At 37.8% G+C, this 27,747-nt stretch overlaps 1 protein-coding gene across 1 annotated transcript; it reads left to right on the plus strand.

The window, feature by feature from the left end:
* The first annotated feature begins 2,357 nt into the window (after positions 1-2,357).
* Positions 2,358-27,141, plus strand: LOC131682019 (cytoplasmic dynein 1 light intermediate chain 1). The gene is made up of 8 exons (XM_058963170.1): positions 2,358-3,088; positions 23,453-23,643; positions 23,712-23,915; positions 24,237-24,436; positions 24,628-24,857; positions 24,915-25,026; positions 25,086-25,274; positions 25,342-27,141. The coding sequence occupies exons 1-8, from the start codon at positions 3,009-3,011 to the stop codon at positions 25,603-25,605; spliced, it is 1,470 nt and encodes a 489-aa protein (XP_058819153.1). The 5' UTR covers positions 2,358-3,008; the 3' UTR covers positions 25,606-27,141.
* Positions 27,142-27,747: the final 606 nt, after the last annotated feature.

Genomic DNA, 27,747 nt, shown 5'->3' on the forward strand with positions numbered 1-27,747 from the left:
GCGTAGGACGTTTGTTAAACCAACTTTTCTGCGGGGCAGTGCAAAGCTGATGCAAAAATGGAACTTAAATGCATTTTTTTTTTTTTTTTTCAATTTGATGCAAATTTGTTATACATTCTTAGAGTGATCTGCCCCTAGGTTCGCCCAAATGTCGCACTGGCATCAGCTATAAATTAACTGAATGAAAGTTCCGAGTATTGTTTACAAGCGTACAAAAGCATGTTGCCAAAAGTGAACGCAAAATCTGTGGTCTGTGATGGATTTCAAAACGAGGAAAAGGAGCGATCAAATTTCGAACATTGTGTTTTCTGACGAATTTTTTCAACTTAAGCAACTCGTGAACACTCGAAACGAAAAACCGTCACTTTCCAATCTTTTTTATCGAGCCTGGCGTCAAAGAAATTGCGACATATCATCGGGAAAGTGTTCCGCAGGCTGCTTTGAAGCCGTGGGTAGACAAAAAATTCGGACGTAGACTTTGGTTGGCACCATCTCATGAAGCGCGAGCGAACCAAGAATGGCTGAAAACCAACGTTCAAAACTTCATTTCAACAACACAATTGCTCTTATATTCACCAGACGCGAATCCAATAAATTATTCTCTCTGGGCCATTTTGGTAAGAAAAGTCTGAAGTAAAAAATGCGCCAGGCACGAGACGCTAAAGAAATCCATTGTCCAAGAGTGAACCAAATTACCGGCAGTCACATGAGGGTAGCTTGCAATTCGTGTTTGACCGTCGCAAGGCCATAGTCAAGGTAAAAAGTGGTCGTACCTAGCAAAAATGAATTGATTCTGAATTTTTGATTATTTTAACACATTTTGTACTTTGAAGTAAACAAAAATAATACAGTCGTGATTTGTTAGTTAGTAGTTAGATGTCAAAAAATCTCCAAAGAAGACGTTAGTAGTGTCATTGCATCTATTCACATCTCTAATAATTGTCAGATGGATTGTCAAAGTAAATTTAATATAAGATTTTGACATTCAGATGCTTTTTAGTTGGACAGTTAGTTGGTCCGACCAGCGGAGGTCCAACTAAAAAGCGGTCCAGTTAAAAAATGTCCAACGAGCGAATCACGACTGTATTCCAAATCGAATTTATCAACCGTTAAAATTGGTTACACTTCAAGTGCCGGACCCTGTATAGAATTCAACACCTTGTATATGCAAACTAATGTCGTTTTCGCTTGAAGCAGAAACTAACTCAGTTTCGGACCTAACTGCTGTCAAACCGTTTGCTTGAAGCCAGTTTCCAACCTAGGTTATGCGCCACTGAACTGAAAACCGGGTTGGGTTCCAACCTGAAATATATTTCGGGTTCGCTCACACCACCGCTGTTTGGCGAGAACCCAACTCAGTTTCATTAAAAACGTTCGTTTGAAGCAACTAACCTGGGTTAGTTTCTAGGTTCTCAATCGAAAACGACATAAATGAAACTCCAGGTAAACGTTCGCGGACTAACCAAATCATGGCAACTAAGATCAACTACAGTCGTGATTCGTGATGATGGTTGGACCACACCCGCTGTCCAATTTGAATCGTTAGTCAAGTTCGTTAGTTAGTTCGGATGTCAAAAACTCTCCAAAAGAGAAGTTAGTAGTGTAATTGCATCTGTTCGAATCTCATTTTGATTGTCAAAGTGAATATTGACATTCAGATGCTTTTTGGTTGGACAATGATCCAACTAGCGGAGGTCCAACTTAAAAGTGGTTAAAAAGTGACCAACCAACGAATCATGACTGTACAGGCTACATGGATGCACCCAGTCAAAACGTATAACAAAATTCATAAGATTTATCTTATGATGCATAGAAAAGAAACAAAACTATGTTTTCATAAGATTAACATGAAAAACATACGGCTTTTATGATTATCTTTTAATTTTATAAGGTAAAAATATGCCAGTCGTTTGGATTTCATACGAACATCTTATGGTTCTCATAAACATAAGAGAAATGTATAATATTGTCTTATGATAAATCAAAGATACCGTATGGAACATGAAATCATAGCAAACCAATTTGACAAGATAAATGCCGTTTCATAAGATAATCTTATGATTTTCATACGTGCTACTTGTGGCTAAAAAGTATACGATATTCCTATGAAATTCGCTGTATTTTTTGCCTGAGTGTGGATATCCAGTTTAATTTTACTGCTCTATTTATTTTTGAAATTTGTAGCTATTTTGACAATGGCAATCTGTCGAAAACGCTATTAATTTAATTTTATGAAATGGTTTCTTTCAGTGTATCTAAATAAATGTACTAATAAACGAGCGTCACAAATCGCGCCATCTTTCCTTTTAGTACACCCCCTTTGACAGCTATCTGACGTAAGCGCCTAAAACACCAAAAATACACAAAGAAGAAAATCGCGACGACGTCGAAGGTGTGTGAAAACCTCTGCGTAAGAAAAAAGAACAGTAAAACGGGTCGGTCGGATTGTTCGATAGATATAGTGGCAAACGGGGACGAAAAAAATGTTTTAATTTAACGGGTCCAACTCGATCGTTTGCCTCCGCGCACTAGTTCTCCAGCTGTAACCTTCGAGAACTAGTTTTGGATTACGGTGGATCACAAATCGATCCGGAAGCGAGTTTTTCCTGCAACTTTGTGGCTGCTGCTTGAAGTGAAAACGCAAAGAAAATCTTCCCCTTCCTTTTCCTCCGCCCTGTTCCTAACTTGTATTTTTGTGTGCATCACCACCAGCATCAATGACCTGATCTCGGAGACGGCCAGTGTATGAGTTTTTTGTGGAATTATATTTAAATATCCTTACTAAATAGCGAAACGATTTGGAACCGTGTTGTCCCGTTGCGGTGGCGTCAGTGGAACCTCGCATAAGCCCGTGTGTGCATACTGATCATCGTCTGCGGGAGTTTTCATCGCGGCGCGAGAGCGTCTCAAATTCCAAGAGTCAACTTGGTCGGTCGGACATCGGAGCCTGAAAATCAGCATCGTTTGGTGTTACAGATTACTCGACATTGAAAATCTTCACAGCAACTATGGATATTCTTTCGGTATCGCAAGTAAATGGATTAACAACGCCCCGAAAGAAGGATATCGATCCGAAGGAGAACCTTTGGTAAGTTTGAAAGCGGATGACGCACCTGTTGTATTCATAGCTATAGAGCATCTGCTAGGAATATTTTCAAAACTCGTCACGGTTTTCAAAGTAATATATCTGAAGGTGGGAAACAAATTTTGTTCAATCATTCATTGCTAAAACAAATTTTCTGGTCACTATTTGCCTAGCCGTTGTTTATCAGCATTCGTGTACAATGTCACAAACACAGGTGGCAGCTAGTACGACCGATTGCCCATATGAAAACGCTCAGTGTTTTCTGCATAAGCAATTTCCTCTCGCACCATTTTAGCTAATGGTTGCACTCATTCAACGAGCCACGATCACATTTTTATTTACTTCTTTACCGCACTCTCTCCCCTATTCAACATCAACGATCGATCGATAGATTGGGAGAAGGTGAAAATCGAGGTGCCAGCCTATTGTATTGTACAGCTTTTTGGGGGGTTTCTTTTCCTACAACAGTCATCAAATTTCAATGATGCGATGAGTCCAGGCGATTTTTGAAGTGCATTTTTTCGATTTTCGTGTCACATGCTTAGTTGAGTAAATAGTAGCTAGCGACACTGCGAATGTTGAAAGAGAGAAGGCGAAATAAATACGCTCACGATCAGCAGTAGTTTTGATGAATCATATCGGGTTTTGCGATAAAAAATAATGTCGCCCACCCCCTCCCCCGTTGCTTCAACGCATTTTATTCAAGAGCATCGACGTTAGGTCTGTTGTTGGAATTGTTAAATCATTAATACTAGTGCGGTATAGGTAGTATGCGTGATGACGAATAATATTTGTTTTAAAACTTATCAACATATGGTTAGCTAATCGGTACAACGGGCAGTGTGCCAAATGTATCAATGTGAATCGTTGAATTTTGTGCAATTTGTGACCAAGTTCTAGGTCATCCATATTGATCAGTTTACGAATGAATTTTCTCATTTCAAAATAAGAAAATTAATTAGCTCAACTAAAAGCGTCAGTTTCTACAGTGTCTCAAGCGTGTACAGAATTACGCTGGTGGACATACAAATGGGAATTACAGTCTCGAGATGACGTTAGTGTTCCATATTGGAATGCAGTACCATTTGTAGAAAAGTATGACTAGACAAGACAGTCTCTTTCACACAAAGAAGGCACTGTCTACGTTGGCAATATGCGGTTATCACCACATAAATTTATAAAGTGGGTTTATTCATTTGCGATCACTTGACACGAGATCATGGAAAACAAACGACAAACAAAAATCGTGCCTCTTGAAATTTATTCAACCATTCTTTGCATACAACTACAGTAAATCATACCTGGTTGAATGACTTCACGTGCATGACGTAATGTTTGTTCCCTCCCTTTCGTGTATTTCTTTCGCTCGAAAAGCATGATATATCGTTTAGTATTGACTCTCGAATACAGCACTACTACCTAATAACACGGCACATTTTTTTGGGGGTGTCCGTCAACCAGTGTAGTCCGGATGATGTGAGATTATTTTGCGATTTGGGTCCCAGCTGTCTTGGCCTGTTGGTGTAGGCTGAATAGGTATGCGAAACCGGACGGTAAATACTTATCGCATGGCTTTCCCGCGAGTTGTCTTCTTCGCAACTAGTTGCTTGCAGTGGTTCAAATTTACAGACGTATCCTCATATTTTAAGGCATGTTAATATGATACAGATGGATTCTACCCTATGCCAAACTAGATTAGAATATCTAAAAAAAATTGAAAACTTAGATAGAATCGTAGCAAAATATGATTGATATCTTTGCTGGAAATTCTACGTCTGTTTATTCATTGTACAGGCAATGTACAATGAATCGGCCAGAAACGGCGCTTCGATGACCATATTTAGTTGTCCGGAAAAGTAGTCACAGGAGAGTGCAATTTCTTAGATTAACAAGCGTCTCTTGGCAAAGTCTGGTAGATGCTTCAATACATTAAATTTGATTCTATCTAGTTCTGGAACTTGATTGCTACATGCTAAGAGAGCAAATGAGAACTTCATCATTGAAAAGGTGCTTTGATCGCGGTATCTTGAGGGGACGTGGCGCGGTAAATGTAATATCCGAATATCCAACGGTTTGAATATTCAACACAATCTTTCGACCCTTTGCCTTTGCGGAAACCAAATTTTGTATCTGAAAGTAAGCCATTTGCTTCAACCCATTTGTCGAAGCGAAGCAATATGATTCTTTTGGATACAGGACAGCATTGCAATTGGTCGATACGAGTTGTGGTCAGAGGATGGTTTACCTGGTTTATGGGTAGCGATGACCTTCATTTATCTCCAGGCATGAGGGACAATATTACCCTCGAGAAACTTATTAAATAAATTCAACAAGCGTCTCTTGGCAGAGTCTGGCAGATTTTTTAAGAAGTTTAACTCGATTCTGTCTGGCCCTGGGGCATTATTGTTATATGATAAGATAGCAAGTGAGAACTCCACGCGGTGTTTCTTTCGCGTTATCTTGAGGGGCGCGGCGCGGTAGATCTTCTGTGCCGGGGCGGTATCCGAACAAATCTTGACAAAATCGAATATCCGACGGTTTGAATATTCCACGCTCTCGTTAGTATTGTTTCGGTTTCGTAAGCGCCGAGCCGTGCCCCAAAGAGTGCTCATCGATTCATTTGTGAGTGGTTCGTTGGAATGGTTGACTTCCATTAGCTGAGACCGTGCTAATGTGAGGTAGGTTTTCAATAGAAACTAAAAGGGGCAAAAACGTCAAATGATCAGAACCTGTTATTCAATTGACAGTGAACTCTGAGTGACTCAAACGAAGACGGCAGCAGAACTCAACTGATATAGTGGCGGTATGCTTACAGTGAAAGACTCGCAGTTTCAATTGAAACGAATATTTTCGTTTGAAATTGATATTTTACCGCACTGATAATGGTTCATTTGTTATGATTTGTTTTAAGATTTAAGGTGGCGTGGCTCTTGAAAAATAGGGTTGCTAATATTATCTTTTGATGTGTTAATTTCTGCAATGCATTGTTCTAGAGATTTTTGAACTTTTATTGGAGCATATTTTCACCGCAGCACTGATGTTTTAATCCTTTTGTTTGGACAATTGCAAGTGATTTTTACAGGTTTTCTTCAAACCTATCTTCAAACATTGCAATTTGATTTTCAATCTATCAATGCCATCTGAAAGATCGACGATTGGTAGTTATAGAGGACAAAATTCATTTATTTTTTAAAAGAGCTATGTTTTTTTAAACAAAATTGTTCATTAATATTCACGAAAGAAAAGATAACAATCCCAGGAGCGAATGTCATGATAGCACACTTTGAAACTTTTTTCGAAGATGTAGAAATAAAACATTATTTTTTATTAAAAAAAAATGTTAAAATTCATTTTCTCGAGTATTTTTTTAAATGTAATGTAGTGCCTTCTACATAAGCCTACATAATACGTTAAAAATATCAAACAAACAACTTTGTCGAGGAAAGTTTTTTGATAGAACACCTCTGTCAAAAGATAGAACTAATCTAGATCAGTTTCTACTTATCTAGATCAAAACCTAAAATGTCAAAATAATTATTATTTTCATCTAAGATATTTTGCTAAAGACACCAATCCTCCACAATATATACCCAAGGCGCTAGAGGTTTTGAGCGTCGAAAGTAGCATTCTGCCCCACCCTACGACGTCTGAATTTGATAAAAACATGAATAAAATTGAATTTTCTTATATTTTTCATCTCATTCCATTTCACATATGATTAAAAATCCATGAAACATTATTGAAATCGTAAATTGAAAATCTAAACTTCAAAAATTAGGTTCCATTTTTGGCACGGCTCCGGTTTTGGCAACTGAAAAAAATAAAATTGTTGCCAAAAACGGAATCCTACTGTACTACAAACAGTTGTGCCTGGAAGCTGATGACAATCCTGGGGGAACGCTTATCGAGTCGTGGTGGCAAAGATAAAAAGTCCATAGACGGTGGTTAAAATGAATGTACTCGTGAACGATCTGTTCCAGAAGCACGATCCAACGAGGTATCCGCCCACACAGCACGGCGAAGTAGGCGCAGAAATCGCCGGAAATATACAGGTGTCCAATGTCAAGTTTTTGACAGCGATGAAGAGTTTAAAAGTGAAGCAAGCTCCCTGTGCAAATAGATTCCCCAAAGTGGCATTGAAGATGTAATACTGGCACCCCCGTATATATTCTGGATGATGAAATGCCTGAAATAAGCCTACTTTCCAGACGGAAGATGCAGAATCTGACTGCTGCCCAATGCAAAGATACCGCCAGCAGATCTAGCATCATAAAGGCCCCTTTTGCATATTGGATACTCTCGGGAAGGGTCATTCTTAACAGGGTGACGGAATGCACGAAATGTGAAAGGGGTCTGTCAAATAGGGATTCCCAGAAAGAATGATCAACAGTGGCAGCGGAGGAGGTGAGTTCAAACTAAAACAATTTGCAGAACTTAGTGTTGGTCTACGACACTGATCCGACGTAGAAGACGATGATAACAATCCCGCAAACATGAGAACCGCCCCGTTTATGCCTATGCACTAACAAATTCAATAACCTCAATCGTGAATTTGCAAGCGCGCTTGTGCACGTCCAGGGTTACCAAGAATACAGAAAAATCTGTGTTTACACAGATTGTTCAGCCATTTTCAGACCAAGAATCTGTATGTACAGATACACAGATTTTTGAGAAATGTTACTGAAGCGACTGCTAGAAATATTTTTTCAATTTCAGTGAAACTTCTCCTCTGTCTCTCTCAGTTTAGCCCTCTATGTTTGAATTAACTTATGGGGTTTTCGATTGATTGACACCGGTGTAGTGGATTGCACTGGTTTTGCACTTTCTAGCAGAAGTGTCAATGGAACATACCCAGTTTTCTGCACTTCTGCTAGAAAGTGCAAAAAACGGTGCAGTTTCAATGCACTCCACTACACCGGTGTCAATCAATCGAAAACCCCATTAATTTTTGAGAGTGGTAGCTCACTCAGCAAGATAAAGGTTTGCAAAACACTCAGGTTCGCACCCAACAAACGCCTGGCTGTGTAGTGCTCCCACAAACGTTAATTGTAAAGTTTGTTAATTCTCTAAAAATTCGACAGCTACATTGGTTGACTTAATGTATATAACATTATATATCAACAAAACCTCCATTAAATGAAGAATACAGTTATTTTTTCATTATTCATATCATGATTGATGTTGCTTCTCAGTTTTGCACGACCCAAAGCAAACTTGACCTCAATCCCACAGCTCTGTCATCGGTGTTACGTGACATTCGCTCGGGAATATTGTTTGTAAGAAGGCCATTCATAAACAATGCACCGCAGAAAAAAGTCCAAAAATTATTGCTGGTTTTATTAACCCCGCTTTCACTAGTACGTCTCACATTTTTAATTTTTTTTCTCGGCTTTTCCCCAACTGTCAATACGCGACACCATTTATGAGCGGCCCTTGGTAATATCTTTAGAGCAGACAATCCAATGAAAAATAGGATTGACAGGACAGGAACAAAGAGAAAAAAACTGTCATTCGCGAGGCAGTTTTTTCAGACAGAGCCGTCTATAGGAAGCAGCTAAGTGGCTCAATCAAACGCAAAAAGTTATAAATGGTAGTGCCTTGTTCCTATTTAGATCATGATTATAGTGTCCAATTGGTACAATAAGCGCTATGGATTTTCGGCAATGTTAGCATTTGCACACACTTGCACCTAACTGACTAGATCAAATACAGGTATTTTTTAAATAGAGGTGTCATGTGCCCGTTCAATCATTCGTCGCTCGCTTGCCAAACGAGCAACGTGATGACTATATCGTCCGGACGGTACAATCCTCCGTAAACATGCACATATTCAAATCGACCGGGATGAAGAACGCGCAATAAACATTTTGCACAGCAATGAAACTTGTGCAATTTATACACGGTTAGACTGTGTACCAGTAGACGCTATGGATTTTCGGCAGTGGTGGCATTAACGCTCCACAGTTAAACGTTTCGCAATGGTTCGCAGGTTCAACGAGTTCTCCGAATTATTTGATTTTAACCTCACCGATCTTGATTTAGAAGACGAATAGGGATCTTTAGGGGTGTGCGGGTTAAGGCATATTCTGATGCAGATTAGTACCGTGAGTTAATATCTCAGTCCTTTTTCAATTTTTTGGCCCGAAACTATTGAAAAAAACATTTTTTAGTTTGTTTCCTTTTAGGATAATAACACATCCAAACCCACGCGACTTGCACGACCCTATAGGTTGCCTTATCAGATCTACCATAGTTTGCAGATGAAACTTGGGATGGCAGGTTGCTAGCGGATTGAAAAAGTACCAGATCATGCTGTGTGGGGTGCTATCCCGGTTAACAATGAGGCGAACGAGATATTTGCAGATACGTCATTTAGTAGGACAACTGTCAGTTTGCTGGTTGAGTTTAATTTGGTTTTTTACATTTCTTACAAAAGAAATGTATAGGATTCGCTCAAACTTTGACAACTTTTTCCGAGGCCCGGAGGGCCGAGTCTCATATACCAATCGACTCAGCTCGACAAATTGAGACAATGTCTGTATGTGTGTGTGTGTGTGTGTATGTGTGTATGTATGTATGTACAAAATGTCATGTAATTATCTCAGCAATGGCTGAACCGATCTTAATGAAATTAGTTTCAAATGAAAGGCCTAACGTTGCCATTTGACACTATTATTTTTGATTTTCGATATGTTCTTTACTTTCTGAGATATGGGCGATTTTGTCAAAACACAGTAGGTTTTTTGCAAATAACTTTCGAACAATACAATATTGTCCAACAAACTGCACATAAATAGAAAGCTTGTAAAAATACCTTTCTAACAAGCTATAGATTGTCTTAATCCGTGCACGAGCGGCGGAGATATTAGAAATTTTGTATTTTTAGTCCTCGCTTACCAATTTCCACTAATTAAAAATGAGATTGTTTCATACAGAGTATTGCTTTACTGGTGTTTTAGGGGCAAAACTAAACCGATTTTGAATATCGGGGTATGAAAACACATCTACGTGATTCAAGGAATTCGATGTTGAGAACATTTTGTGAATTACCTTTATAATAAATGAACTATTTCTCAAAAATTAATATATAAGTTCACTTCAAAGACAAAATAATGTGTTGATAAAGAAACAGTGAGTTCCAGTATTTATTCCTTGGACTAGGCATTGCGTTCAATCATGAGGTAAATGTTAGATGGTATATCAACACACAGATCAACAAGTAATTCACCTAGTAGTGAGATAAAAGATTTCTAATATAATTACTACTTGTGGCGTCACCGAAAGCAACTGTATGTTTGAAGCCCAAAAATCTAGCGAAAATTTAGCTCTTTTCCAAGATTTAGGTTATACTGGTTATAGAGCAAAAATTACTACTTACATTATTTATGATAAGAATGTAATAATCAATATATCATGATAATATACCTATAAAAATAATGTCACTGCATTAACCATCATTTGCCATTCCTCACACGCCCCCCCCATCTCTCTCTCTCTCTCTCTCTCTCTCTCTCTCGCTTTCTCTCTCTGTCTCTCTTCTATCGCATCTATCTAGCTATTTCTGTATCCATTTCTAAGTTGTGTGATAAGATCTTCTGCCAATCTGAAATATTTATAAATTGTAACTGCGAAGGTTTGAGAAAACAAAACTATTTTTGTCTGCTGCTACATCAACTCAACTTTAATTCAATTGTATTCAAAGCCTGTATCTACACTATAATTAAGGAAATTCATGGCTATATCAAAAAAATATTTGGCTTAACTAGGTAATATGAAAGTTTGACGAAGGAAATTTTCAAAAGAGACATTCCACGTGCGATATTTAAACTATTCGTATCTCTATTGAATTTTGAATGAAATATATGCTCAAAGACTGAAAGCTGAAGCCAGGATTTTGAAGACAAAATACATGAGAGGAAGAGGTTCTAGAGACGACAATGTGAACCTCCCACCCGAGTTCGGATTGACGGTGACGAAATCGAGATGGTCGACGAATTCATGTATTTGGGTTCACTGGCAACCGACGACAATGATAACAGCAGAGAAATTCAGAGACGGATCTTAGCGGGAAATCGTGCCTACTCCAGAGGACGCTCCGGTCGAACAAAATTCGCCGCCGCACGAAGTTAATTATCTTCAAGTCGCTGATTAGATCGGTGGTCCCTTACGGCCACGAGACCTGGACTATGCTCGTGGAGGACCAACACGCCCTTGGAGTTTTCGAACGAAAGGTGTTGCGTACCATCTATGGTGGCGTGCAGATGGAAGACGGAACGTTGCGCAGGCGAATGAACCATGAGTTGTATCAGCTGCACATTCGTTGTATTGGTACGAACTTTCATGAAAAATAACGGATCAAAGACCAAAAATATCCACAAATTAGATCCGGGAAAAGAAGTCCCCAAAGTACCCACTCTCGATGGGGGATGCAACTACAATGTGTCTTCTAGCTTATCGTCGTCCATATTTGGATATACTGAGTAGTTTGAACCATTTCTTTTTCACTATATTGGTCTGTATAGGACTTATTTATCCATATTTCCTGCACGAGAATTCCGAACGAAACAATACAAACACGGCTTTTATGCAATCGACATAGCCTAGACATTTCACACTATTTACTTCAATTCAAATAAAAACTTTGAAATATCTACCTGTCTCATTCACGCATCGCATTCTCCCTCTGTCGTTCTCTGTCCAAGGGGCTTGAAAGCACATGTGACCTTGTCTCACTTTACTATATTCAATTGCGCGTTAAAATACTGGACCAGTAAACTCTGTTCTGCACATAAATCTGTTTTCGGGAATATGTGACCAAAAAGTAAACTTTGAATTCGTCAAGTAAAGAAGCATGAAAACAAAAAGAATAAAACCAAAAAAAGATGGAAGCCCTAGAAAGTCCATTGCATATTATTTAGCCTTTTCTCAGAAGATGGGATTTTCAAAAACATTTCAAAACTTTCTGATGCAATGGTTTTCAAATTCGTACAATCCGGTTTATTCATTTTCTTTATTCAAAAATGTGTTTGGCTTCAAATATATGACCATTTAATTTTAATTAATTATTTCATTCCGCATCTTTTTATTCGTTTTGTTCATCTGCGTTCATTTTACTTATTTTATTCGTTTCATTCTTTGGATTCACTCTGATCAGTTTACTCTTTTTGTGCATTTTACTCATATCATTCATTGTTTTCATTGTATGCATTTTATTAATTTTTTCCAGTTTATTCATTTTGTTCAGTTTCTTCATTTTAATAATCTGACTACTTTTTCAGTTTTAATCATTCCATCCAAATAATTTATTCGATTCAATTTATTTCTTTATATTAATATATAACTTTTTACTGTTGTTCAATTTTTCATTTTAATCAATGCATTTAATTCTGCTCATTTTCATCTTTTTATTCATTTTATCACTTCAGCTCATTTTGTTTATTTGATTCGTTTGTTTTATTTATGCATTTCATTTATTTTTTACTTTATTCGTTTTGTTCATCAATTCTTTTTATTCATTTGATCCATTTCATTAATTTGATTCATTGTATTCACTGGATGAATTAAATCAATTTGATTCATTTAATTCATTTAATTCATTTTATTCATGTGATTCATTTGATTCATATGATTCATTTGATTTATTTGATTCATTTGATTCATTTGATTCATTTGATTTATCTGATTCATTTTATTCATATCTTTAATTTTATGCATTTCATGTTCAGTCATTCGTTTTATTTCATTCAATTTGTTAGTATGAGTCAATTTATTCTATTAATCTTATAACTATTTCTAAATATAATCTTAATTTTTATCTAATAACCTAATCTAATTTGATTCGTGTATTTGGATCAAAATTATAATGATTTCCATTAATTTTTATACTCATTTTATGAATTTAAAGACCTATTGTTTCATTTTTTGCTTTACTTTTTTATTTCGGTCGTTTTGTTGATTTCTATAATTTATTTAGTTTATTCGAGATTTTATTCGTGCAAGACTAGAAACTGTTTTCATCCCACCTCTAATTGGGTGCCTACTTCTCGTGAGTTCTGCAAACTAATCCAATGGTGAAATGTGTAAGAAATGTCTCATCTCACTGCTAGGTGGATTAAATCGGTTTTTAAATTTAAAAATCATAAATGAATAATTAAGGTTTAAGAATGATATGGGTGTACTCGTAAGGATACCCGCTACCAATACATATGAAAAACTGGCACAATTTTTCCAAATTAAAGATCCCTATTGAATCACACTAGTTTTAGCAAATTTCATTGAGACACATGTTGGATGAATAAAAATATTACAAGTACAAATACAAACCGTGAGTGCGGTTCTTGCTGTGTGCAAAGTTTATCGCGTGCTCTTCATCCTGCGACAGGTTCAAGATGATTTGCAAAGTGGGTGGGTTTGGATTGAATTCAACACCGCAGGGTAAGGCATGTGTGAGTTACGTTGGGATAAATTAATATTTCTGCTTGTATGTGGTTGATATGGAACTCTCGGAAAAATGTTTTCGATTTGTAGGTTCGTAGGGTAATGAACCTTTCGACACAACATAGCTTTCATATTTCGAAAGCACAGTCGGACTAAACGGGATTTGCGCCTACTGAAAGATGGATGTCAGTTGAAGATTTTGATTGAGTTGTGTTAGAGCAGTTTCAGTTTGTTTCAAAATGTTGCGAAGCTAATCTTGGTAGGTAACCCAAAAGTTATGCCATCTGACTAAGATAAGGTACTGATTGTTTTTTTTTTATTGTTATACAGGTTTGCAAGCATTCGTATTTTATAACAATCAAATCCCTTAGGGTATATTCAGCAGTGTGGCGCTTAACATGAAAGTTTAAAATTGAAATTGGATTGAAACGAAAATAATCACGTCACCAGCAAAGTATTTTGATTTATTATTACGAACAGTTGTTTCGAATTTTAAAACTGATGCACGCTGTCGTTCTCTTTGTTGCTTCATTCGAAGAGTTTGATAAAAACCAGGAACCGTAATTACTGGCGCCGGTTCATTGACGGATTAACGAGAAAAACTCCGACCAAGATAATAAATACATATAGGGTAAAGGCTATGATAAGACGACACAACTCAAGACGGATACAGCTAGGCACATTTTTTCCCTGTGTGAATGAGGCTGTCATGATATGAAAAAAAATAATCAAATGACGTACTGGGCTTTTCTGTTAATATAAGTTTTACAATAATAATTATTTTTGCCTTTCTCCTATAGAAAGGTTATGCAATCACTCTGAACATCGTAAAGCTAATCCCGGCCAATTTTTTTTACTTACATGGGTTTTCTGTATTTTAACAGGATCGTAGTTAGGGGGATTCGGTGAGGGGCACCCCCCCCCCCACGTCACTCACCACCCTTCCCTAAACCGCCCTTCCCTCATCAAGTACCCCTCCAGGCGAATAAAATTTTCTAATTCCTCTATAGTAAACTTTCCTGGTGGGTCTGAAAAACCTGTGAAAAAATTGGTTTGAAATGATTTTGAGTTGAGAGATTAATTTAAAATTTCTTAACAAGTTGAAATTTTTTGGCGAGGTCCAAACCCCCGAGCCCTCCTCCTGGATCCGCCGCTGGTTTCAAGTGTTTCTGCGTCGACACAGCAACTCAAGTTCGTAGCTGTCGATTCATTATACGTATGTGTAAATAGCACTGAATATCTAATAGACAGTTCCACCATTATATTAAACATAACAAGCCATGGAATCGTAGTTTGGATAAATGAGAAAGGCACAATTGCACCACTAGAAGGATTAAAACGGATTTTATCAGTAGTTTTGAGATAAAAAGGTAAAACCCGGCCTTTTCTTTCTTTTCATCGGCGTCAAAGAATCGGGATGCTCGTCCGGATGATTATGTTTACTACCAGGGGCCCGGTGGCCATGCTTAATTTTACAAGTATAAAACAAATACACTCAAAAATGACAATGTTCCGAACCTTTCTTTCTCCTCATCTTCCCAGTTAAACTCATTCCGGAACCGGTTCGGATTTTTAATGGAGTCATTATGGATTCCAAATCAAATGCAACAACCGATTCCGACTCAGAATCGGTTGTTTCATTTGATTTGGAATCCATACTGACTCCATTCAGGATTCCGAATCAAATTCCGAATGGTTTGACCGGGTTGGAGCAGTTGGCTCTGTATTTTTAGTTTTCTTACCTTTCTTGTACCCTGCTGAATAATTGTTGACAGATGACTGTATGCAGCTAGCGAGGTTGGTAGTGTAGCCAATTCCTTTGTCATATTTAGATATGTTGCTATAATACACATAATACTGACCGTTTTATTAACTCACATTTCGCCAAAATGTAACTGGAACTAATCAATCCAACATTTTTACCACATAATACATGTTTCTAGCAAATTTGGCCAGCATAACAGCCTATTCATCAGAATCAAATTTGCCATAAAAATTGAAATAGAGATGGACGTACTACCAAAATACAGAAATATACAGAAATCGTTTTACTAGTTGCCTTGTCTTGTCTTAGGAGTAAAAGGTCAAACTCGTTAAAGGTTCAAGTCATTTCAAACGAAGGCGTAGTTGGTTGAGTGGTAAGCGTGCCAGCCACCCATCCCAGTTGGTCTGGGTTCAATCCCAGCCGAGGTCGTCGAGATTTTTCTGAGGTGCAAATTATTCCTTCGGAAGGGATGTAAGGCCGTTGATTTCCGATCCATGAGTTGATGGGTTGATACCTAGTTACTAACAAATATCCTCCTCCTGTGATACTTGTGGAGTGCGCAGTAGTATATACGGCCTCTAGCAAAAGCAAATATCGGACGAACGTTCCTTCTGCGATCTACGTTCGGGCCTGACCGATGCCGGGTTTGATCAATAAACACTTTAGGATTACCAGGAGTTGCACATTGAAAGATGTTTTCCTAATCCCAAGCATAATTACCTTCTGATTCTCTTGCAACTTCAGCTAGTCCAGATCGATAACGGAGTAGCAGCCCAGGGGTGGTCGCACAATGTAAAGCTCAAGCTCAAGCTCGATGGTTAAAGTCATTTTAAAATCAGAGATGAGGGCAACATGGATACCATTTAAAAGGTGAGGCCATTTTGAAATCTAAGATGACGGCCTTTGGTTACTAAGAAGTAGTGAAAACAACTATCAATGTGGATATCATTTAAAGTAGTCATAAAACACCGGAATTTATGCATTTAGGCCATCATGAAAACAAAGATGGCGGTTTCCGGTAACCACTAAAGCGAAAATCATAATCAATATATCTCGATAAACATGTCAAATGAGAGCCTCTCTTTGTTTACTTTCTCTTTCGATTATTACGGCGTCATCTTAAAACTTTTCAGTATTGTTTCACGATATATCGAAAAACTCTGATGTCGACTAGCTTATTCTGCTATCAAACGTATAAACTGCCGAGTTATTAGCGAAAAAGAAAGTAAACAAAGAGAAACTGTCATTTGCACTTAGGACCATTTGACATGTTTGGCTAGATATATCTATATTGCTTTTACAAGTCTGGTCAGTAGATGACGGAAACTGATGATTGAGGACATCTTGCAATCAATCCAATAAGGCGACTTTTGGTTACTTCAAATCAATAAACCACCCACCATCGATATGGCCTGTTTATAGCATTCATGTCGAGCAAAATCCTTTCGAATTCTTTCTGTAGACTGTGTTCGTAATGTGTTCCGATAAACCGATCTTAAATTCGCAGATTTCAGACAAAAAATAATGAATCTAGTAATAACAGCTTGTTGGAACTGGTTGCAATGAAAAACGGATTTGGTAGTACGTTCATCTCTATTATATTTTTGTTGCAAATTAGATTCTGATGAAACTGGACAAATTTGCCAAAAACATGAAGTATGTGATAAAAATGTTGGATTGATTAGTACCAGATAAATTTTGGCAAAATGTGTGTTAATAAAACGGTCATTATTATGAGTATTATAGCAACATATCTAAATATGACAAAGAAATTGGCTGCACTGCCAACCTCGCAAGCTGCATACACTCATCTGTCATCTGGCACAAGAAAGGCAAGATAACCAAAAACACCAGCCTTTGTGCAGTGCGGTTGGAAAGTATACCAGGTGTATCATAGCGCGCAACGCGGTTATTTAGAGAGAAAAAAAGCTAACCTCAAAATTTGATTTTCATCGGAAGTGCCTTTCCGGCCATTTTGTTGCATTGTGAAAAAGTGTGTGAATCGCAAATTGACTAACTCCGTTGTTTTTCGGTCTCTCATACAAATAAGGTAGGTTACGTTTCACCTACGCAGTCTCGGACGAGACTCGTAGGAAAACATGGAGTTAGATGAGGATGGGCCTCGTGGTCCCGACCATGATGATGGGTCTGATACGGGATATGAGTCGGCGAGTGACGCCTCTATGACGGGTCCCAGAAAGTTTGTTCTATCTTCGGATGAAGAGGGTAAATTACAAAGGAAAAAAATGAAAAAGGACAAGAAGACTCAAATTAGAACAGCTACGATAGAAACCACAAAAGACACAAACTCGAACATGAATGAAAAACTGGAAAAGACAAACGACAACGAACCGACAAGAACGACAAGCATTCGAAAACGAAAATTAAGACTGGATGGATTCAGAACAAAATTTACAAGACATTCATTATGGAACCTACAGACGACAATTGCAAACTACATATAATGGAAATAGCCAAATTACTTCACAACATAAAAATCACTCAATATAAAGAACTTAAACCCGCTGGTAAATTCCGATATAAAATCATATTTGAGAACCCAAAACATGCAGAAAGCTTACTTAATTCCAAAATACTGTTAGAGACATACAAATACAAGATATTCGTTCCTAAGATGTACCAAGAAACCATCGGGGTCATCAGGGACATTCCAATATCATTCACGGACGAGGAACTGCTGAAGAACCTCGAATGCGAAAGAATAAAAATTACCAAAGTTGAGAGAATACAAAAGTTAGTCGATAAAAAACTTACGCCTACTTACTCGATAAAAATTTACGCTGAAGGGGAAAAACTACCACAAAATGTTACAATATATACAATCCCAAGAAGGGTTGATGTATATTTGTTCCCAATCAAATTCTGTTGGAAATGTTTACGCTATGGTCACACATCAAAGGTATGTAAATCAGAACAGGTCAGATGCAGCAACTGCTCATTGAACGGACACGACGGAAAAGACTGCAAATCACTAAAAAAAATGCTTTCATTTCAATGAAGGTCATAAGGCATTTGACCCAGAATGCAAGGAAAGAACCCGACAAGACAACATCCGCAAAGCCATGGCATTTAACAAACTCTCCTTTGACGAAGCCAATAAACTTTATCCCAGACAATCACAGGTACAACAACGACTGCAGTCGCTAGAAGAGTTCCCCCCTATCACACCGCTAAACACATCGGAAGAAACAAACACGACAAATCAACTAAATAAACCGACAGCTGACAAAAAACCGTTACAAACTACTAGTAAAGTCACAACTGCAAGCAATACTCAGACCGAAAATGAATCTAATTACATCACGAAACTTGAATTGACCCAAATAGTAAACAAACTCAAAATTGAAATAGTCAAACAATTAAATCTGAACAAACTCATAACTAAAATCAAAGAAATCCAAGAAAAAATAACGGAAAATATTTCAGAAAACAGCGCGAAAAAAGGAACAGACTATAAATTTCTAACAAACATTAATGAGCAGTTGAACGAACTAATAAATCCGGAAATACTACAACCATTAAAACCACCCAACAAACAATAATGGGCTCACTTCGCAATCTTAATATACTACAGAACAATATCAATAGCATAAGACCTGTTGCTAACCGTTCTCTTCTCACTAATTTGCTACAAACACACAATATCGATATTGCTATGTTATCAGAAATTTGGTTAAAGCCTGAAGAAGATTTCAAATTTCCGGGCTATAAATTTATCAAAAAAGCGAGAGATAAAGGCTATGGTGGCGTAGCATTTTTGATAAAAAACGAAATAGCATTTCAAGAAATTAACCTCCCAGACACACAACCAGTTGAAGCAATAGCAATTAAAACAACGAATACAATCGACCCACTTTTATTTGTTTCGACTTACATACCTCCGAGCCCTATAAATAATAACCAAATAAAAAATCCTCTCACTAGCCTTCTTAACTTTATTGATCAAAGTCGCTGTAAAACAATTTTTGCTGGTGATTTCAACGCACATCATTCAGTATGGAATGTGGCAAATAAAACTTGTCCAAGAGGTGAACTAATTTTAGACTCGATAGAAAACAGAAACATGATTATACTAAATGACGGCTCACCAACAATGACAAATCATCCAAATAAAACACCTTCCGCAATTGACCTGACCATAGTAACATCCTGCCTTGCCCCACGAACAGAATGGACAATATTAGACGACGAAATCTGTGGAGATCATAAAATAATAATACTAAAAATAATAAATCAAGCACAAAAATTCACTTACAACACCACTTTAATCAACAAGAAAAAATCAATAGCAAACCTAAACTCAATAGACCCAGAAAGTATATCATCACCAGAACAACTAAGCAATATTTTCAAACACGAAATTGAAAAAACAAAATATAAACCGCATAAAAAATTCTACCCAAAAAAATGGTGGAATAACGATATCCAACAGCTATTTAACGAAAAACAAGATAAATTTATCATATACCTTAAAAACTTAACAATAGAAAACTTCATAGCATTTAAAAAAGCAAGAGCAAAATTGAAAACAGAAATTAAAAAAGCGAAAAGAAAAAAATTCCAAGATCTCACAGACACACTCACACCGGACCTCGACATTAAACAGCTATGGACAACCGTCAAACTTATCAGTGGAGGATTTCCACAGAAACATAACCTAAAATTACTAAATAATAAAGAACTAGCAAATCAATTTATGGATTTAAATTTCCCAAACATATCAAACGAAATAGAATACTCGGTAAGAAATTCACCAAATCACCTACAATTATCAGTAACGGAATTCTTCAAAACAATCAAATTAAAAAAAAAAGACAGTTCTTCACCAGGCCACGATCATATTTCTTACTTTATTTTGAAGCACTTAAATCCAGAATTAATCAGAGTAATAACAAACATGTGTAACGATGTCTTAAATACTCTTATAATTACAGACAGTTGGTTAAAGATAAAAGTAATCACAATTCTCAAACCTGGAAAAGATGAAAATAGTTCCAATTCATATAGACCGATATGCTTAATTCCAATTTTTTTGAAAACAATAAACATTAAAATAAAACGCGAAATAGTTAAATTCACCAATGCCAACCAGATTTTGTCTCAATACTCGTTTGGTTTTAAAAGCAAAACATCATCAATTAATTGTGTTAATTATCTTGTCCTCAGAATACAAGAGGCAAAAATTAATAAAAAATGTATCATGGTCACCTTCTTAGATTTGTCTAAAGCATTTGACAACGTTGATATTTCTAAGCTACTGAAGATCTTATCAGAAAAAGAATTTCCCACACACATAGTTAACTGGTTATATTTTTATCTCCATAAAAGAACAATACAATTAACACTAAATGATGGTTCCACAATAGAAAGAGTTACAAATAAAGGATTACCTCAAGGCTGCCCGATATCACCAATACTATTCAACATTTTTACAACCAAATTACACGAAATTACAGAAGATGGTACACTCATTCAATTTGCTGATGATTTTGCAGTAGTTACAATAGGCACAGATGCAATAGAAGCTAGCCATAACATGAACACCACACTCAATACAATATGCAGAGAACTAGACAATTTAGGCATGCAAGTAAATCCCGATAAGTCTGCAACAATAGTATTTATGAATAACGTCCCCGAAAATATCAATATAAAAATCAACAATACTCCAGTAGAAATTAAATTTATACACAAGCATTTAGGAATCTGGATAGACCACAAGTTGAACTTTAAAGCGCATATCACACATACTATAAATAAAACCAGAAAGAAAATCAATATATTAAAGATGTTGAGTAGAAAGAAAGGTGGCTGCCACCCCGAGGTCTTACAAAAGATAAATAACTCCATAGTTCGTTCTCAGTTAGATTACGGTTTGACGGTTTACTCCAAAGCTTGCAAAACAGACCTAACTAGAATTGAAAAAGTACAGAACCTTGCAATTAGAACCTCTTGCCGTTATCTACAATCGACTCCTAATCACGTCCTCTATGCAGAAGTTGGTGAATTCCCACTACATTATAGAGCACAATATTTAGCTTACAAAGAATTGCTAAAAACGCTTTATTTCGAGACCAGCCCAATAACAAACCACTTATGGAATTTGATAAACTCAGACGAAATACCCAAATACCATAGTTACCTTCAAAAAAGCGCATCGATAAATAATTATCATATCCTGCAATGTAAAACATTAAAAATTAATTCTACTATCATTCACGACCCCAAAATAGTTGAAATAATACCAACAATACCTAATCTACATAGAAAAAACACCCCACTAGTATTACAGACAACTACAGTACAAAGATTAATAAGAGAAGACTATTTTACCTATTTCAAACTATTTACAGATGGCTCGAAAAGTGAATATGGAGTAGGATATGGTATATATGACCAAGAAAATAGAATATCCTTTAGCTACAAATTAAATCCTAATTTTTCTATCATGAATGCTGAACTGGTAGGCATTATTGAGGCTGTAGAATATGCAATTAGTATCAACCAAACCAAAGTGGTCATATTTACAGATTCACAAAGTGGCTGTATGGCGCTTATAGATAACAATATTGAAAATTACCTAGTACAGCAGCTATATACAATAGCCAATTGCAATAATTTACAAAAAATAACCATTCAATGGATACCCGGCCACATCAACATTTTAGGAAACGATAGAGCGGACGAAGCCGCTAAATTAGGGATTAAAAAATCTAGTACAGAATATTATCCTTTAACTATCGGTGATTCTCTAATAAGTTTCAAAAAAGAATTGACTACAGAATGGAACGAAGAATATACGAGACTATCACAGGAAAAAGGAAAAGAACACTACCAAATAATGAATACAGTGACAATGAAACCCTGGTTCTACAAAATGCAAATGACTACGACACAAACTATTACAATGGGAAGAATAAGAACCTTCCACACAGCCTCTAAAGACAGACTATATAAATGGAAACTGATACGAACCGAAAATTGCGACGATTGTAACGTTCAAGAAAACTTGACCCATATCCTCCATGACTGTCCGAGGTATAACTCGACCAGACAAAAATATCCCGTGCTAGACAACCGAATCAGCCTCATTAGCGTCCTGAAAAACAAAAATGCCGATGAATATATGCAAATAGCTGAATTTGTGAGAGAGATAGGAGGCAACGTTTGAGTGATTCCCGCGAAACTTAAACTTACCATCGATTCACAAACTTTCGCAACAAACTTGGGTTTTCACTTGTTTGGAAACGCATCTGACAGAGGGTAATCAAATTCATTATTTTCCTCGAATTCGTACGTCAATTGACAACTATCATTTGATACACCTGGCAAATATGGACCAACAGGTCTGTGCCACAAAAGGAGAGAAAAAAAAACCAAAAACACGAAGCCAGTTGTCTCTTCTTGTCTTGGGCTTACCCGGATCTCATTTGACTGGTGCTCACTGGGTAAATTGAAAGCGGATCTATTCATTTGAAAAGATCAAACGAAGGAGGTTCACTATGAATAGCGACTCATTTGAAAGCGACGGTGAGTGAAGAGCCATGAACCGAGCTTCAGATCAACAGCATCTGATGCGTTAAATGAATATGAATGCTACGACTGATTGACTGCGTTCATTCAGTTTCGATCGAATGAAATGTAATTTTACTGCACTGGCCCATCCAAAAGGCTCAATGAAAAAGTAAATTTTGAACAGCGTTTTACTCGGCTTGCTGTTTTTCAATATGGGACTGTCGCTATACGCATAACTGCCCCATGTACTATGCGATTGCCTATACACACGGGACAATCATGCGTAGAGCGGCAGTATATACTACCTATAATCGGGAGTCAGTCCCCTGTGTATAGGGAATCCCGCAGAACATGGGACTGACTTGCGATTATGGGCAGTACAGCTAACATCTAAATACGCTTGACGATCGTCATCTACAGGCTGATAACTGATCAATGACATTGTCGTATCCCTGCACAAAAAACTCAACTGTACATACTTTAGAACAAATTCCTGCTCGTCATCTACCAATTACCCGTGTCAATAACTAACAATTGGCACCTTGCAATTACGAGAGATTGTAAAAAAATGAATCATTTTGGGAAAACACTAAATCTAACGATCTCATTGTTCTCCCCCACCCCCACAGGTCCGCAATCCTCAGTGAAGTACAAACGCAAAGCAGCACCAAACTACCTACGAATAAATCCGTGCTCGTACTGGGCGACAATGCTAGCGGTAAAACGACACTAATCGCAAAACTGCAGGGCGTGGAAGATCCCAAAAAGGGATCCGGTCTAGAGTATGCATACATCGATGTACGAGACGAGTACCGAGACGGTAAGTGGGTCGACCTTTTTATAGTGAAACGTTTTAATCACACACACAAATTCCCCTCCCAATGTTAGATGTAACCCGCCTAGGCGTGTGGATACTGGATGGTGATCCCGGCCACAACAATCTGCTCAAATATGCACTGCACGAGCTGAACTACGCACACACCCTGGTCATTCTGACGCTATCGATGACGACACCGTGGAGCTGGGTGGATCAGCTTCAGCACTGGATCAAGATATTGGATGATCACATAGCGGGACTGAAAATCGAACCGGGTAAGTGGTGAAGAATGCTGCGAAAGACAAGAACACAGTAAGGAGCGAGCACGAGAGTTAGTAACGGTCACTAAACTTTTCGAACGATGCAATATCGTATTACCTACTTATGTGATTCGATTGTTGGCCATATAATACGTTTAGTTTGTATGGTTTCCTATTTCGCTTCTTTTGTTTTTGTGTCTTATGCTATGTTAGTGAATGGGACAAAATCGTAGGTGGGCCAATTTTTGCTTCTGCAAATCGAAACAACGTTGTTAATAATTTCGATCGGAGGAGTTTTGTTTTAAGCATAATAATATTTACATTTTTTCTTTACAGAGGAAAAACAACAATGCCGCCAGCGGTTGGTCACTGTATGGCAGAGTTACTGCGACACAATCGACGAGCTGGAGCCAGGCTCACCCATCAAGCGCACCAACCGTCTCTCCTCGGTGGATGACGATCTGGATGCGCTGCCACTTCCCGAAGGTGTACTAACGACCAATTTGGGCTTAGATGTAGTTGTTGTTGTAACGAAAGTACGTGTCCGTTTAAAATTAATCTTGTGCATTTATAATAATCTCATGTTCTCTACCCCTGTCTCTCCGTTAACTGCATTAAGATTTGTTGCAATTTTAGTCAAAATTCTCGATACTATACTAATAGCATCAATTCGTGGCGTGCTTTACAAAAGCAGAAATATTAACTTTTTGTTTGTAACTGTTCCCAGACCGACTACATGACCACACTGGAGAAGGAGCTCGACTACCGGGATGAGCACTTTGACTTCATGCAACAGTGGATTCGTCGGTTCTGTCTAATTTACGGAGCGTCGCTGTTCTACACGAGTGTGAAGGAAGACAAAAATTGCGACTTGCTGTATAAATATCTAACGCATCGAATCTACGGGTTACCATTCCGTACACCCGCACTTATCGTGGAGAAAGACGCCGTGCTAATGTAGGTTTATTTTTCTGATCCGTTGTAATTCGTAAGCTTATGGCTTTCCTTTTTCAGACCTGCTGGTTGGGACAACATGAAAAAGATCAATATACTGTACGAAAATATGCAGTCATGTAAGCCAGATGATTACTACAATGATATTATTGCACAACCGCCTTCTAGAAAGGTAAGGCTGCCCAGAAAATTGCTAAATCTTTGTAATTATAATCTCATCACCCATTTTAGACTGTCTCCAACCGAGAGGTTGAGGTTCAAACTGAAGAAGAACAGGCCTTCCTCACCCGACAATTGATGCTTCTGCAGCAGGGACAAACACCGACGCGGGGGGAGTCCCCGATGCGATCACAGGGTAGTGCCGGCAAAACGACACCACGGACCCCGGGTTCGGCGGGTGCGCAAGGCTCGCCAAAAAAGGTACCTTTAAATCGTGGACGATTCTGCAATAGTGTGCTGATTTTTTTTTATCTACACCCGTCCACAGGTCGATGGCAAGCTCAATCCAGGCACGCCCAGCGGCGAAGGTGTTCTGGCGAATTTCTTCAACTCACTGCTACATAAAAAGTCTGGCTCACCGTCCGGTGCCACCCTGCCGGGGTCTACCATCTCGCCGAGGGCAACGAACGGGGGCGATCTGGTGTCGAGCAGCGAAAAAATTTCCATGCGAACCGATGCTGCCATGGAGTTGGACCGTTTGACGCGTAGCGTCAAAAAGGATCTGGACTTTTCGGCACAATCGGACTGCTAGGCGCGCTGTGGTGATAAGCCTTTTCCGAAAGAGACCAGTTGGACATTGTAAAGACCGGAATTTACACGTTGTGTGATATGGCTTCAAAGCACTATAATGTACTCTGCGCTGCGCGATGTTATGTGTGTATGTATGAATGTGCGCTTCTACGCAATAGGCAGGGATGGACAGAGTTGGAGTGCGTGTATGTGAAATAGAAACGATGGTTTATACGCCATTGTTCGCCGGAGGCAAAACGTGGGAATGCTTATTGAACCACTTTTAATAGTTAGGTATTGCGAGAAAGTAGAAAGGTTAAGTCGAATATAGAAGAGGTTCAATAAAAAAAATATATTTAAAATGCTCTTTCTGCTCTCGCTATTGGTGCTACTTGTCGTTTTTTACGGTTTGTAACGATTCCAAATCGGAATTTTTACATCAGAATATTTTCAAATACTTACGTTTTACTCTCGCATGGAAAAAAATTTCAGCTTAAGGCATTCGACCTTCATTCGACTCGTTAGTAAATTCAAATATATACCATCGCGCATATATGGCAGATACAGTTGCACTCCACAAACATTTCCCCGGGATAAGGCACCGATTCGTGAGGTAGAAAGGGACATAGTAGCCTCCTGAAGCGTAACGCAAGTGAGAGAACAAGAAAACATTACTACTAATTAATTAACTTATATCAAATTGATGATAATTTGCAGCTTAGCGATGATGATAATGAGAAGAAAAAAAATAGGGATCCTAACTTATAAACATTTACCCATTGCAATTCCTTATTGAAAGCAGAAAATAAACACAAAACATCGGCGAAGCAAGCTGACTACCGTTTAGAGCGAAGGATCAGATTTGTAGTCTTAATTCCATATTTTTTCCGCTCTCCCGCTCAACAAAAAAAATGGTTGGGGAGATCGGTTAAGAAAAACATCGAAACTGCGTTTTTTGTAATATGTTTTATTCTCATTTTCGGATCATGCATCCCCATTCGAACCGGGTTTTTTTTAAGTACAACTAAAAATAACAAGTCGTGCTAACTAGAGACGTACTCAAATATTTTAGTGATGCCTGCTTGAATTCAGTCAAGGATATGTTTGTTTGAAACACAAATTACAGCCGCTTATTACTACTGAGGTGTTATCAAGTGTAGGAGATCATAGCGTTGATCGTGTTACAGAGTAGCCATACATTACGTGGTTTCGTTGCGCAGTTATTATTGGAATTTCCGTTCTAGAAATAAAAGATGTTTTATATACTTTTGCCTTTTGTTAGAAACGAGAAAAAAATGCATCTGCCACCAACTAATTTATGTGAATAATCCTTTATATATGTAGACGTTTATCAAAAACAAAAACCAGCGTAGCTCACGTCAGATTGAGAACGACATAATACCTAGTAACTCAGTAATTAAAAAAACATACGACCTTCATGTAGCTAATCTGTAATTATACCGACTTTTCAGCAGAGGATCAAAAAGTTTGGATGATTAAATCAGTAACACTGTAGGGATAATGAGAATGAATTATTGCAAAAAAGAAGTTTCCCGTATTTCCTGACTGTATTCATTGATCCGAAATCCTCGGATAGTTCATTCCTCGCCTAACCGACGATCGGTTCCTAAACGATGATAGCTCTGCTGCCATTTTGTGAGAACGCGGATGGGCTAAATAAGTTTGCTGGCCGGAGGAGGAATTGGAATCGAAAATAATTGAATTACTGCACTGCACCGAACGAACGAGTGACGAAGCAAACAACCGAAATAAATCCTTCAGCGCGACGGTCATGAATTAAAATTCGTTCTTCTTTCAAACTTACTCGAGCCTGTTAAATCAGCCTTTTTCTGCATTACGACGGACCACATTTTCAAACAAACATAACATAAACAAGAAAAACGCCTATTGTTTGGCATATTTGCGCATAATGAACCATCAGCCTCTGATGATTTCAAAAGGTTTGTATCATACTGTGGCAGAAATAAGTTTCCCCTCATAATCGGCGGTGATGCAAATTCCCATCACATAATTTGGGGCAGCTCAGGTATCAATTTGAGAGGCACCGAATTGATGGAATACTTCAGTAGTGCAAATCTGCACATACTTAATGTAGGAAATCGCCCAACATTTGCACGAAATGGCGGAGAAGAGGTGTTAGATA

This window comes from Topomyia yanbarensis, chromosome 1 (genome assembly GCF_030247195.1).
Source record: "Topomyia yanbarensis strain Yona2022 chromosome 1, ASM3024719v1, whole genome shotgun sequence".
Taxonomy (NCBI): domain Eukaryota; kingdom Metazoa; phylum Arthropoda; class Insecta; order Diptera; family Culicidae; genus Topomyia; species Topomyia yanbarensis.